Below are 14,991 nucleotides of genomic sequence, written 5' to 3' on the forward strand. Positions count from 1 at the left end.
ATTTTATTTAGGAAGAAAGATCCATAAAAATGGCTTTAAAAATACATTTTATCACTGCCCTGTAAAACCAACTGTAAGCTTCTATAGAGTAAAACAAACACAAAAAAGGTACAAACTATCTAGAACGAAAACAACCAAAATATGAATGATTAGAAATAAATGAGATCAGAGACACTTTGTATAAAGTGAGATGACTTGTATTAGAGAGTAGAACAGATTATGGTGTACCTGGAATAAAAGGGATTGGACACCGACATATAAAAGTTGCATGCTCTCCAATTTTCCTTCATTGCACCCTGGAAGCTCAGAGACCGGGGGCACTTTAATATGCAAATTCTGACTTTATCTCCGAGACATGGATCTCTAGGCCACACCCCTCCCTCCGGGAAATGGATCTCTAGGCCACACCCCCTCCCACCCCTCTCCAGGACATGGATATCTAGGCCACGCCCCCTCCCTATTGGTCAGTGTGGCTGTTCTTTAGTCAATAGCATGAATTGATGATAGAGAGTAGTATGTGTATGGGGACGCATGCTGGACTGTGTACTACACAACACGATTTATTTGAGGTCTAATATCATGGAACATTAGAGTGTAAGCTCCTCTGGTGCAGAGACTGATGTGACTGGCTCAAAGTTCTCTGTACTGTAAAATGGAATGTCAGAGCTATATAAAAAAGGTATAATAATAATTATTTTTATTATTATGTGTGTGACAAGGTGGGGGGGGGGGGGGGAACGACATTAGAGTGCAAGTTCCTTCGGTGCAGAACCTGATGTGACTGTTTGTACAGCACTATGGTATATGTAACCACTATATAAATGCATAATAGTATATGACTGTGGGGTGACAGAGTGTAAGCTCCTTTGATGCAGAGACAGAAGTGACTGGCTGTACAGCACTGCAGTATATGTCACAGCTATATAAATATATAATAGTGTGTGACCTGGAGGGAAGGGGGGGGGGGGGAGATATGCGAGTGTAAGCTTCTGTGGTGGGAAAGCTGCGACTGGCTCAGTACTCTCTGTATAGCACTGTGGTATATGTCACAGCTATATAAATATATAATAGTGTGTGACTGTGGGGGGAATATTAGAGTGCAAGCTTCTCTGGTGGGAAAGATGCGACTGGCTCAGTATTCTCTGTACAGCACTGTGGTATGTTAGAGCTATACATCATCATAATAATAATAATAATAATAATAATAATAATAATAAATGGGACTATGGTATAACATTAGAGTGTAAGCTCTTCTGGTGCAGATACTGATGTGACTGAAGTGTTCTCTGTACTTTACTATGAAATATGCCAGAACTAAATGTAGAATGATACAAATAGTGTGTGACTGTGGGGGTGACAGAGTGTAAGCTCCTTTGATGCAGAGACTGGTGTGACTGGCTGTACTGCACTGTAGCATAGGTCACAGGTATATAAATATATAATGGTGTGTGTGTGTGTGTGTGTGTGTGTGTGTGTGTGTGTGTGTGGGGGGGGGGGGGGGGGTATTTGAAAGGAAGCTTCTCTGGTGGGAAAGATGTGATTGGCTCAGTATTCTCTGTACAGCACTGTGGTATATGTCAGATATACAAATAATAGTGTGACAGAGTGTAAGCTCCTCTGGTGCAGACACTGATGCAACTGAAGTGTTCTCTGTGATGCACCATGAAAATATGCCAGAGCTATATAAATGTATAATAATACAAATAGTGTGTGACTGTGGGGGTGACAGAGTGTAAGCTCCTTTGATGCAGAGACTGGTGTGACTGGCTGTACAACACTGCAGTATATGTCACAGCTATATAAATATATAAAATTGTGTGTGACTGTGTGCGTTATACAAATAATAGTGTGACTGTGATGTGACAGAGTGCAAGCTCTTCTGGTGCAGATACTGATGTGACTGGCTCAGTGATCTCTGTACTTCACTATGAAATATGCCAGAGCTATATAAATGTATAATAATAATAATAGAGATAGCGTGTGACTGTGGGGTGACAGAGTGTAAGCTCCTTTGATGCAGAGACTAATGTGACTGGCTGCACAGCACTGCAGTATAGGTCACTGCTATATAAATTTGTGTGTGAGTGAGATTAGGGTGGGGGTATTAGAGTGTAAGCTCCTCTGGTGGGAAAGATGCGAACAGCTCAGTGATCTCTGTACAGCACTGTGGTATATCTCAGAGCTATACACATAATAGTATGACTGGTGTAACAGAGTGTAAGCTCTTCTGGGGCGGATACTGATGCGACTGAGGTGTTCTCTGTACTTCACTATGAAATATGTCAGAGTGTAAGCTCCTCTGGTGCTGAGACTGGTGTGACTGTTTCTCTGTATAGCACTGATATATGTCATAGCTATATAAATATATAATAGTGTGTGACTGTGGGGGGGGGGGGGGGGGGGCAGAGTGTAAGCTCCTCTGGTGCTGAAACTGGTGTGACTGTTTGTCTAGCACGGTTATAGGTCATAGCTATATAAATATATAATAGTGTGAGATTGTGGTGTAAGCTCCTCTGGTACTGATGTGATCGGCTCAGTGATCTCTGAACAGCACTGCAGTATATGTCAGAGCTATATAAAACGTAAAATAGTGTGCAACAGTGGGGGGGGGGGGGGGGGTGACATTAAAGTGTAAGCTCATCTGGTGCAGAAATTGATGTGACCGGCTCCGTGTTCTCTGTACAGCACTGCAGTATATGTCATATATATATAAAAAGGATAATAGTGTGTGACTGTGGGGTGACATTAAAGTGTAAGCTCATCTGGTGCAAAAATTCATGTGACTGGCTCAGTGTTCTCTGTACAGCACTGTGGAATAAATCAGAGTTATACAAACCTACATTATGGATAATGATATTTTTTCTTTGTTTTAACTTTTATCGGATAGATTATTAGCAGATTATTGGTCTCCATCAACCGAGGTGACCCATAAACATTGCTATCTGAACCCTACTAGTATGGCCAGTTTGTTGGGCTTCCTGCTTTGGGCAAATGCTCTCGGGGCTCAGCTACATCTACTATTTGTGGTCAGTTGGTGACATTAGATTACCTACAAGTTGCTAGTCACCTCAACCACAATAAACCAAAATCAACATTCCAAGGCATTTGTCAAATGTATCACCAACTATATAGAACATCAGTATATCGGAGCTTCTCTCCTGTGTTTAGGAGGACACGGGTCTGGACCCAGGCATCCCTTTAGACATTTAGCCAAATACCTCCCCAGTGGTGACACTCCTAGTACATTAAACCCACCGCCATTGCCGGGGATGCCATATGCATAAAAATGGGCTCCTTGCACTTTGGCAGGAGAACAGCCAACACAAATAGACGTGGGAATCCAAATCACCATTTAAGTCATGTATAGGATGCATGGGAGAGAAATTGACAATTTACATTAAAATTACAGATAGACTCATGAAGCATGGACACGCACTGACTCTTAAAATGGAAGAGTTTTAAACATTTACATATATAAAAAGATATTTTAAAAAAGGAGACGGCTGCTGGTGCCGGATTTCAGAAGCTTGTTGAGTAATGTAAGAGAAGTGCAATAAATAACATTGGAAGGTCTAACCTAGTATTACGAAGGTTACAGCAGGTAGGTGGTCTGATTATTACACAAGACGTATGGGACGCTCCTTTGAAAGTTTGCCGTCACGTTCTGCTGGAGACTCCTCAGAACCAGCATGGCAGCCACATGAAGGAGCTGAGGGCCGAGGAGGTGAGAGCGCCGGCGAGCAGGCCCAGGGCCATCTGTTCCCCAAACGAGTCACGCTCATCTCTGATAACGACATGAGTCATACCGGGAGCTGGGGGAGAAAAAGCAACACGTGATTAAGAAAGCTAGATAACATTTTAAGTAAAGTGTATAAAAAGTTTTTTTTTTTTTTGGGGGGGTGGGGGTTGGATGGAGTGGGAAAGCGTTAGAACCCTCTGGTCAGGTTTTTATTGAGGTCTGTATCCCTGCTGGGGAGATTTACTCTATTGGTTAGATGACAACTTATCACTTCCTGTTGTACCTCCAGCAGAACAGGAAGTAAAAAGGGAAAATTTCAGAAAGAGAAAAAAAGAGAAAAAAGAGAAAAAAAGAGAAAAAAAGAGAAAAAAAGAGAGAAAAAGAGAAAAAGAGAAAAAGAGAAAAAGAGAAAAAGAGAAAAAAGAGAAAAAGAGAGAAAGAGAAAGAGAGAGAAAGAGAGAGAAGGAGAAAAGAGAGAGAAAGAGAGAGAAAAGAGAGAGAAAGAGAGAGAAAGAGAGAGAGAAAGAGAGAGAAAGAGAGAGAAAGAGAGAGAAAGAGAGAGAAAGAGAGAGAAAGAGAGAGAAAGAGAGAGAAAGAGAGAGAAAGAGAGAGAAAGAGAGAGAAAGAGAGAGAGAGAGAGAGAAAGAGAGAGAAAGAGAGAGAAAGAGAGAGAAAGAGAGAGAAAGAGAAAGAAAGAAAGAGAGAAAGAGAAAGAGAAAGAGAAAGAGAAAGAGAAAGAGAAAGAGAAAGAGAAAGAGAAAGAGAGAGAGAGAGAGAGAGAGAGAAAGAGAGAGAAAGAGAGAAAGAGAGAGAGAAAGAGAGAGAGAGAAAAAGAGAGGGAAAGAAAGTTTTGGGCACAGTGGGGAAAGGTTAGACCTCTAAAGATCTAGGACTTCCTTTGGGAAAATTTTTACCTTTAACCTTCTGCCCCATATCGAGGGGGGTCAAAGGGAATGATGAGACGGGACATCTCTCCAATGAAGCAGCAAAAGTGAGGAAGGGGTATAACACCTACAAGGTTTTAATTTGTTTGCGTCCCAACCCCATCACTCCTTTTCCCCATTTCTTTGTCCTTCATTTTTACAGGGAGAATTCTTGGAGGTTGGAATTATGGAGTCTGGAGAAGTTGGTAATAAAGTCTAAAGTTCAGGTTCCCCAGCTATACATTTTGCACCAAGCAGTTACAATTTTAGACTTTGACCAGTAGGTGGCAGTATACACCAACAACTAGGATACAATGTAACAAGTTAGTCTGCACATATTAGAGAGTATACTACCTATGAAAGAAAAATGTGTCTTTTAGGATCAATCCACACATTAGGAAATCAATTCTCTTAGAGCAAATTACAAGAAAGATGGTCCTAATTGGCTCATCTAAAAACAGGCCCAGTTTTTTTTTTTGTTTTTTTTTGTAAAGTGCTCAAAATTGGGAGTTTGCAGTCAAAACTGTGGAGACTGCTGCTGACACCAAGGGGTGCATTTAGGCTCGGTTGACACCTAATCAGTCCCTTGGGGCCACATTTGCCTGAGCACAGCAGTGTATTCATTTGAATGAGCTGCTGTACCTGCGGGAAATGTAGGGAAAAGGTCCTGGAACCTTTTTTAAAACCACAGGCATAGAGAAACCGCATGGTGCCATCCATTTCCGCACACAGGAAAATGGACCGTTTTCTCCACTGCATGGGGGTGCCACTAAAAATGAATGGCACCCTCACACGTCTGCTAAACAGCAGATGTGGGAACGAGTGCGATTTATATGCAGTCCCACACCTAGCCTTATAAAAAAATAATACGTATAGCTAGTCGCCCAGTGAAAGTGAATGCACACATTTGTTGTGTGTACATAGGGAAGGGGATGAAGGTTCTTTTTACTGTGCAGGTCAAATATTTTTCTTTGAGAAAAAAATAAAATACCTCTTTTTGCCACTACCTAGGGATTTCCAGTGATACTTAGCACCATCTAGTGGCCAAACTCAAACTTTTCCCATCTCAGATGAAAAAAAAAAAAAAAAAAAAAAAAAAAACCCCCACACATTCTTACAGTGCAGGCAGTCTACATATAAAACTATATTTTAGGGAGCCCCATGAAAGTCCGATGACCACAAAAAAAAAACAAAAAACACAGCACCTACCGTAACCGTGGCCACAGTATCCGTGGTTGACATAGACAGCATGGTGAGCATTCATGGGAACGGTCTGGTAATCATCATAAGGATTGTAGATGTACACCTAGAAGATAGGACAAAAAAAAAAAAAAATGACCATTATCACCAGCGTTTAAAATCATGTATGCCCATTAAAATACTCAAAGTGTCCATTAAATGCTAAAATAACTTTAAAAGTTATAAGAGCAGACCCTCAAAAAAAAGAGATCTCTTTATTTGTGGTGGTGTCAGCAGAGTTTATTGGGGTCCCTTCTTTTGCCAGAATCCCTGGTGGGGAGAGGACAGGCTGAACTTGGCTTCCTAGCGGACTTCAATGCTGACCCTAGTTACCCCTCTATACAATTCCTTTCTGAGTCCACTAGAGGGAGCCAAAATACCAAGTTACTGTATACATCTCCTGTATACTGTGAAGGCGCACAAGCCAGTGGTAACTATAGTTTTAAGTTGATGAAGAAGGTGTGGGATATGTACTGTCAGTTAAAAGGTTTAGCAGAAGCATGAACCGAGTCTTAATACACGTTTTTTTTTTTATGACCAGTTTATGCACCTTACATCCATAAAATATACCAATATTATATCTCATATTCATACATTTGCATTGTTTTACACACATGTAGCCCCCTCCTAGGTAGGTGCTAGTGAGAGAGTATAGTTTTGAGCTCTGTCTGCTTACCATAGGGGCTGCAGGTAAATCTATATTGTTCTCTGCCTACCAGAGAGCAGGATCTGTTAGTGAGGTCTGCTCATTGTGCTCAGTATGCAATTTATTCAGTCTAGAGAGTGTTTCACACTGGTCCAATACGGAGGCATGTTGGACTTTGGGAGGAAACCTGACGAATGGGTGCATAGGCTTTTGCTACAGTCCTGATGATTGGCAGAGAGCAGGTCGCCTTGGTGCATGCTGGGATACTGTATAAAAGCCAGGAGCACATTTGCTTGGGGTCTTTCATTGGAGAGCGGAGTCCCGGAGGGAGGGGGCGGCTGCCTCCTCCTCTGTAGAGGTGCCATGCGGTCGCAGGAGGTCGTCATGAGGGCCAGAGGAGCAGTTGAGAGGAGCTGAACCCAGAGGTCCAGGGAAGCTGACTGAGAGGGGAGACACTGGAGACCCTATTTCTGCAGTATCCCAAGTACAGGAACTTGTGTCAAGGGGCCTGACCTGAGGGGGCCACCCCTGTTACTAGGATAGGTCAGTGGACGGGTGTCAGCTGAAAGGGGATGCTAGCAAGAGTGTCCTGAAGATAAGATAAGGTTCACCAAGTCCTCTTTGGAAAAAAAAAAAAAAGAGAAGAAAGCCTCATCTACGTGAATAGTTCAATTGGAGTATCCCACTATTCCCTTCTCCTATCCCAATTACCAGAAAACAACAAAAACCCAACACCCCTAGACTGTTTTATTTCTGGGAGAAGCCAACAGGAGCAAGGAGGGAATCCAGGATCTGTATCTGCTTATAACCGTGTGTTGGTAACCAGGGGAGCCCATAGAGTTAATACCCAGCAGTCCCTGTGGAGGGGGGGGGGGGGGGGCAGTGCTACACAGTTATTATAAGAAGGTGCTTAGGCACTTTTTGATGTACAAGAATGGGATGTGGACTCTTGATCCATACTCTATGGGCCCTGGTGGATGGCTTTGAAAACCCATGCAGACACATCAACTAATGGCTCTTCTACCTCGGAGTGTGGTACCCATAAATGTGACATACAATGGAGTTCATCTGGCATCTCGGGTTTGCCCAATTTGTAACTTTGGTTTTTGGGGGTTCCACGCGGCCGTGGAGACCACGGTCCATACAGATTGTGATCTCATAGGATTAGATATGATGGTAACAATATATACAGTTCACATGTACTCCGGAGTGTTTAAAACAAGTTTTTTTCAGGTGGACCCTGCCATCTTATAACTACTATGTACAACTAATATATGAGCTATACCATTGGTACGTTGTATGGATGCAAGATGTTTAAACTGGTCATAATGCATGTTTTTTGTCTATATTTAATAAAAGATTTTTTTAACTGCACTTTTTTTTTAAACCACAATTTCTAACGTATGAGCCCTAAAAAGTCCTTGCGAGTCTGTCTAGTCTTTGGATTTTTGGTTGTGGGCACATTAAATAGAACTTTCTTCTATCATATGGAGTTTGACAACATTAAATGTCACAGATATATAAAAATGAAAAAGTATAAAATAGAACACACCTAATATAGGAGAGTCTTGTACTAAATACATCCAGCTATCAGTAAAACACAGGACATGCGTGCTACATCTGATGACCAGAAGGGGGCAGGTCAGTGTAACCGAACCGCCGACCCACACTGTACTTGTGGTCTTCCGTCAGTATACGGCTTCCTTCGAGTCCTGAACTCCGATATCAAATCCTAGCCGCCCCATACAAAACTAGCCCACAACTTAGCTTGTACTGGAAATCACTTATTGAACAGTCACAGAATTTTACATACAACATGGACCTCCTCCTCCTGATCAAATTACCACACACACACAGGTCAGGGGGGTACCTGATTACATTATCATAGGTAGATGAAATTGTATACAGAAATTAACCTGAATTAATTATCTAGCTGTCTGGACAGAATACACATCCCACCTCATTACAAACACATTAGGGAGAGCCTGTCTGACATTGAAGTACAATACACATTAGCATAAGTGTAAATACAGATCCCATTTGAAGTAATCCAAACCATTATGCGTCGGTCTTTCACTCCCAGTTACGGTGAGTACCGTCACAGTCAGTAACTTGGAATAGCCAGAATTCTGCAGATTTATTGAACTCCCATTGCACCCAGTGATATTCATTAACTTCATACAGGCATCTATACAACAATTTACACACTGTACATTGTTGTGTAGGCTCTTCTGATCTATAACCTCTCTCATACCCTATAAGACTGTAAGTTCCTCTACTTTTTGTATCCTTCATGAAACCCTAAATGGATTGTAAGAATTTCCAACTTTCCTTATATCCCAATAGGCGCTTAGCTCTTCCACCTTCTGTATCTTCCCTTATACCCTAATAGACGGGTTATATACTAATAGACGGGTAAGTTGTTTGAAATTCTGTACCCTCCCTTATACCATAATAGATTGGAACCCCTTTCACTTTACGTTTTCTTATCTACATCCTCCATTATACCCTAATAGACTGCAAGCTCTTTCACCTTCTGTAATCTATTTTATATCCTAATAAAGTATAAGCTCTTCTACCGTGTATATCCTCCCTTATACTGTAACATATTGTAAACTCTTCAACCCTCTATATCATCCTTTATACCATAATAGAGTGTAACCCCTTTCACCTTCTGTATTCTCTCCAGGGCCGTAGATAAGGGGGTACCACTAGCCCTCCTGTATGGGGCCCGGGTCAGCAGGGGGGCCCAGGGAGCAAGGTGAATTCAGTGTAGGTAGGGAGGTTGATCTGCGTGCCGGGGGGGGGGTAATTAGTGAAACTGATCCCTGTATGACTAGTTCCAGTAATTGCACCCCCCCGGCCACACTGATCAAACTCCCTGTGCACCATAAGTTTTAACCTGCCAGCCCCCCCACGTGCTTTCCCCTACCCCGGCAGTGCTGCCATGTTCCCTCCTCTCCTTACTGCCGGCAGGTGCAAGTACACAATAGGATTCTTCAGGATGGAGAGTGGGGGAGGAGTCCAGTAAATATGTCATTTACCAACCCCTTCCTTTCCTGAATGAACACAATGTGTGATGGTACCGATCACTCACTGGGCTCATTCCTAACTGAAGCATAGCAAACTGTATTTGGGTGGGGGCCCTTGTCAGGTTGGCTGTATGGGACCCTGTGGTTTCTTACAGCATCCCTGCCTACATCCTCATTGTACCCAAATAGATTGTAAGCGCTGGTTTTATCAGGTCCGGTGACTCCCAGTGATGTGATAGGCTCCAGTTTGGTTTAGTACAGGGACTCTTCCAGCAATGTGATCAGCTCCAGTTCAGTCTAGTTCAGGGGTCTCTAAACTTTCTAAACAAAAAAGGGCCAGTTTTTTGTCCTTCAGACTTTAGGGGGGCCGGACTGTGGCCAGCGGAAATTTTCCTAGCATCAGTGGGAGTAAACATTACATTTGGTATTAGGTGGAGGAATAGTGCCCCATTCTTGGCCTCATTGCGAGGAATAGTGCCTCATTCTTGGTCTCATTGCGAGGAATAGGGTCTTGTATCAGTGGGAGGAATAGTGCCCCATTGTTGGGGTCAGTTGGCAGAATAGGGTCTTGTATCAGTGGGAGGAATAGTGCCCCATTGTTGGGGTCAGTTGGCAGAATAGTGTCTTTATCAGTGGCAGGAATAGTGCCCCATTGTTGGGGTCAGTTGGCAGAATAGGTTCTTGCATCAGTGGGAGGAATAGTGCCCCATTGTTGGGGTCAGTTGGCAGAATAGGTTCTTGTATCAGTGGGAGGAATAGTGCCCCATTGTTGGGGTCAGTTGGCAGAATAGGGTCTTGTATCAGTGGGAGGAATAGTGCCCCATTGTTGGGGTCAGTTGGCAGAATAGTGTCTTTATCAGTGGCAGGAATAGTGCCCCATTGTTGGGGTCAGTTGGCAGAATAGGTTCTTGCATCAGTGGGAGGAATAGTGCCCCATTGTTGGGGTCAGTTGGCAGAATAGGTTCTTGTATCAGTGGGAGGAATAGTGCCCCATTGTTGGGGTCAGTTGGCAGAATAGGGTCTTGTATCAGTGGGAGGAATAGTGCCCCATTGTTGGGGTCAGTTGGCAGAATAGGGTCTTTATCAGTGGCAGGAATAGTGCCCCATTGTTGGGGTCAGTTGGCAGAATAGGTTCTTGCATCAGTGGGAGGAATAGTGCCCCATTGTTGGGGTCAGTTGGCAGAATAGTGTCTTGTATCAGTGGGAGGAATAGTGCCCCATTGTTGGGGTCAGTTGGCAGAATAGTGTCTTTATCAGTGGCAGGAATAGTGCCCCATTGTTGGGGTCAGTTGGCAGAATAGGTTCTTGCATCAGTGGGAGGAATAGTGCCCCATTGTTGGGGTCAGTTGGCAGAATAGGTTCTTGCATCAGTGGGAGGAATAGTGCCCCGTTGTTGGGGTCAGTTGGCAGAATAGTGTCTTGTATCAGTGGGAGGAATAGTGCCCCATTGTTGGTGGTCAGTTGGCAGAATAGGTTCTTGTATCAGTGGGAGGCCCCAAGGGCTGGATAAAGGCAAGCAAAAAGCCGCAGTTTGGAGACCACTGGTCTAGTTAAAGGACTATCTCCAGTTTGGTCTAGTTCAAGGACTACCAGCGATGCGATTGTCCCCAGTTTGGTCTGATCCTGCGAATATTAGAATCCTCTAAATCCAATGCTGCTAAAGTCTCTCCCTTATCTCATCACTTTTTCAGTAAAACAAACAATCACTATAGGGCTTGCTGTAGAGGTTCCTGTCCTACACTGAAGAGCTTAAAATCAGAACAGAACCCATTTGTATAAACTGTTTTTGGGTCGTACACAACATTCTCAGCAGTGTACAGGGATACAAATCAGAAGAAGCCTGATCAATCATAATCCTAGCACAGAAAAAAAAAAAAAAAACCACACACGTCAACTTACCGGATGGGATCTCATGTCCTCAAGAGCCATTTTCCAAGCTCTGTATGGAGGGAGTGCAAACAGTCAGAACAGATAATATAAAGGGTAGGGTGTAACTACACCTTTATCCTACTACAATTTCACTGTAAATAACCAATTTAATCAGATTAGTTTTTAAAAACTAAAGTTTTGTAACAATTGTCCTGTCGAAATTAAGTTTAGAATCTTCAGCAACAATTACAACCCTGGATGAGCACATGGTGACACTTTAAATATGTCAAAAGGATATAGGAAGGAAAAGAGAAAAAAAAAAAAAAAAAAAAGAGAAAGAAAGAGAGAAAGAGAAAAAGAGAAAGAGAAAAAAAGAGAGAAAGAGAAAAAAGAGAGAGGAGAGAGAAAAAAAAAAAGGAGAAAGAAAAAAAGAGAAAGAGATATAGTTTTATCTGCCAAAGGATTTGCAACTCTGTGCAGCTAGCTTTGTGATCCAAGTACCCCTGTCAGACAGCACAGCCAGGTCTCTAAACGCCACTGCAGGATCAGCAGCTCAGCTTGGTTAAGGACACATCCCTGGACAGGCGATTGGAAAGGGAAGGAATTCTACCACAATAAAAGGGATTGCCTTTGGTATGTATATTGGGAGGCAGGAAGGCCACCTGGTGATCTTGCCATCAAACAAAATTACAGCCATAGCGATGACCATCTAGCCTAAAAGGCTGAAGGTTAGGCATGGTTATTTTTGCATAGGTACATTGTTACAGCTTAAACCAAAGTAAAGCCACACGCACAGATTGTTGGCCAACCAATCGGCCGTCTTTTGTCCAGTGTTTGTTGGTTGAAATGTGCTCTAGACTTGCAATGGACTTTTGTTGGCCAACAAAAACCAACTTCAGAAGTGATGTCATGTGATGGTTGATTTTCCGTGTGTTTTTTCTTCTCTGAGCATGCCCAGTCTTGCTCATCTGATTTTTGTCTGCCGAAATCTGTACTGACTGAGGAACAAATCGGCCGTTCTGTTGTTGGCCAACAAAAATTTTATAGCATACACACCAGATTTTTTATCGGCCGAAAATTCGCAGTTGGTTGTCGGAAGCATCATACTAACAAGCCTACAATCGGCAGATCGGACGTTGGCCGACAATTTACGGCCAACAATCTGTGTGTGTGTGTGTGTGTGTGTGTGTGTGTGTGTACGGGGCTTTAGTGTCATACCTGGCCAATTCCCATGAAAGCTGGAAATCCCTGCAGTAGGCAATGCTTCTGGGCTGCCCTGCTGCATTGTGAACACAGAAGGTTCCTTGCTCGGGATGGTCACCATTCAAACAACATTTCTAGGTGAATGCAAGGCTTTCTCCAATTGGAGGTAGGGGGGGGGGGGGGTCATGACATCACCACCCTGCCTCTCCACCTTATCCAATCAAATATATTTTTGTGTTCATTGAGAAAGTGTGAAGAGTTTTATGAACAGTGCCCATGCCAAATGGCCAACTTCCTTTGTTCAAGTAGCAAGCAGCCACTCAGAAGGACCCGGAAGCAAGCAGAGACCACTGGAGTAGCGGTGCCTATTACAGTGATTGCACAAGGATCCCACAGGTATGGCACATATATAGTTAGATTGGTCCAATGTAACTATGCAAATATTTCCATACCCAAACTCCAGCTTTAAAATCAGACTTTGTAGTAAAATATGAGGTCTGCTTATAATGGCCAGGCCTTCTCCCCTGTGAAAATTTCTGGCTGATATAAATGTTCAAAGCTCACCTGGAAAAAAAAAAAATAAAAAAAAAAAAATTCAACTTTCAACAATTCCACACTTTCCAGATATTTATATGTAAAAATTTTTTTTAAACCATTTACTCATTTTCCTTCCACTTCACAATTATGTGCCACTTGGTGTCAGGCTATCACATAAAATCCCAATAAAATACATTTACGTTTTTGGTTGTTACATGACAAAATGTTGAAAATTTCAAGGGGTATGAATACTTTCAATGAACTGTATGCAGCTTCTTTACAAAAATGTTATGTGTAACACGTTTATTTCTTAGCAAAATGTATATTTTATATATCCAACCTGTATATTTCATATCAAATTTTATATGTACTCAATTCATATTTATTAGAAACATTTAGTTAAATGTAACTCACATATTTATTTAATGTATAACTTGTATATTTCTTATTGACTATCATATGCAACTCTCATATTGATCATCATTTATAGGTGCAAGGGTCTGTTTGGACTCACGTTGCTCTTTAAAGAGCGATCTGCATATACAAGCCCAGGGAGCCAGGGTCTTAAATAGACTCTGGTTTACCCAAGATGGCCGGAATCGCTCTTCAGAGCGGGCATAGAAGAGGTGGTGAGGAGGAGTTGCTCTGCATCCTCCCCACCTGCTTTAACCACTTGAAACCCGCACTAGTGTGCCACAACTGCGTGCATCATCGGCAGTTGCGCGGGGCGGGGGGGCACCCCCATACAGTTACATTCATTGGGTAGTACCACCAGCTGAAAGCGACTGTTGATAACTTTTGCTGCGCCGCAAATTATCGCGTATCTCGGCATATGTACTCTCCCCTCCATTGCCTTAGTTTCCAGGCAGTTAGGGGGGCAGTAAAACCAGTTTGTAAGCATGGTATTACCACTCCCCAACTACTAGTGTAAATTAGACTATATTCTTATTTTCAAATGTATTCTATATTTTTTTATCAAATTCATTAATATCTATCTATCTATCTATCTATCTATCTATCTATCTATCCCAAATGGAATGGTCATTTTTGGCCAAGATGAAACTCCCAACATACACAAGTTGTCAGTCCTGGGCAGCGGGTCCGCTTGGGTCAGGCGGCACAGGTCGAGGTGATGTTCTATCACAGTTTGTGCCAAGAACTGAGAGATTCTCCATAATCTCCACTACGGCCAACTGGCAGGATCTACCCATAATCCTCCTGTCCTAATTTACTGCATGCTGACTAAGACGAGCTGCGCCCGCAATAAAGCGCCACTATCCCATTGCAGAAAAACAAGATCTCTAAATTGGACTTATCATGGAAGCCTTGGAGATCAGGGATTTTTTTTTTATAGCAGCCCTTGTCAGAGGATTTTCAGGTCGTAAAAAAAAAAAAAAAAAGGGAGGAGGAAGAAGGAAAAATAAATGTTTGTGATCTTCTGATCGAATGCTGCCATTGGTTCAAGCGAGGGGGCAAGGTTTACATTTCTCCTGTATACTGGAGAAATTATCTTGTAAATAAAGTCAGCTCTATCTAGTGCCAATTGGGATATTGGCTTTAAAAGCAGAGTTCCACTCATTTTTAATACAGTAATTAGCCTCATTGTAATGTCCACCTTTAGTGCTGTAATGTTCGGATAGTTATGGGTCTTGAAATTTCTAAAGCGATATATAGATATACATACATACATACACACACACACTGTATCTCACAAAAGTGAGTACACCCCTCACATTTTTGTAAATCTTTTATTCTATCTTTTCATGTGACAACACTGAAGAAATGACACTTTGTTACAATGTA

General features: G+C 42.4%; 1 protein-coding gene across 1 annotated transcript in view; it reads right to left on the reverse strand.

The window, feature by feature from the left end:
* Nucleotides 1–3,603: 3,603 nt before the first annotated feature.
* PLEKHB1 (pleckstrin homology domain containing B1) overlaps nt 3,604–14,991 on the reverse strand; it is a 29,522-nt gene continuing 18,134 nt past the window's right edge. Inside the window, exons 4-6 of the mRNA XM_082247242.1 lie at nt 11,479–11,518; nt 5,872–5,968; nt 3,604–3,812 (exon numbers count right to left, since the gene is read on the reverse strand). Of these exons, the coding sequence (XP_082103368.1) occupies nt 3,679–3,812; nt 5,872–5,968; nt 11,479–11,518 (271 nt within the window). The 3' untranslated portion in view covers nt 3,604–3,678. The remainder of the gene's footprint in view (nt 3,813–5,871; nt 5,969–11,478; nt 11,519–14,991) is intronic.

This window comes from Pelophylax lessonae (assembly GCF_965119305.1).
Source record: "Pelophylax lessonae genome assembly, chromosome: 2".
Classification (NCBI taxonomy): Eukaryota; Metazoa; Chordata; class Amphibia; order Anura; family Ranidae; genus Pelophylax; species Pelophylax lessonae.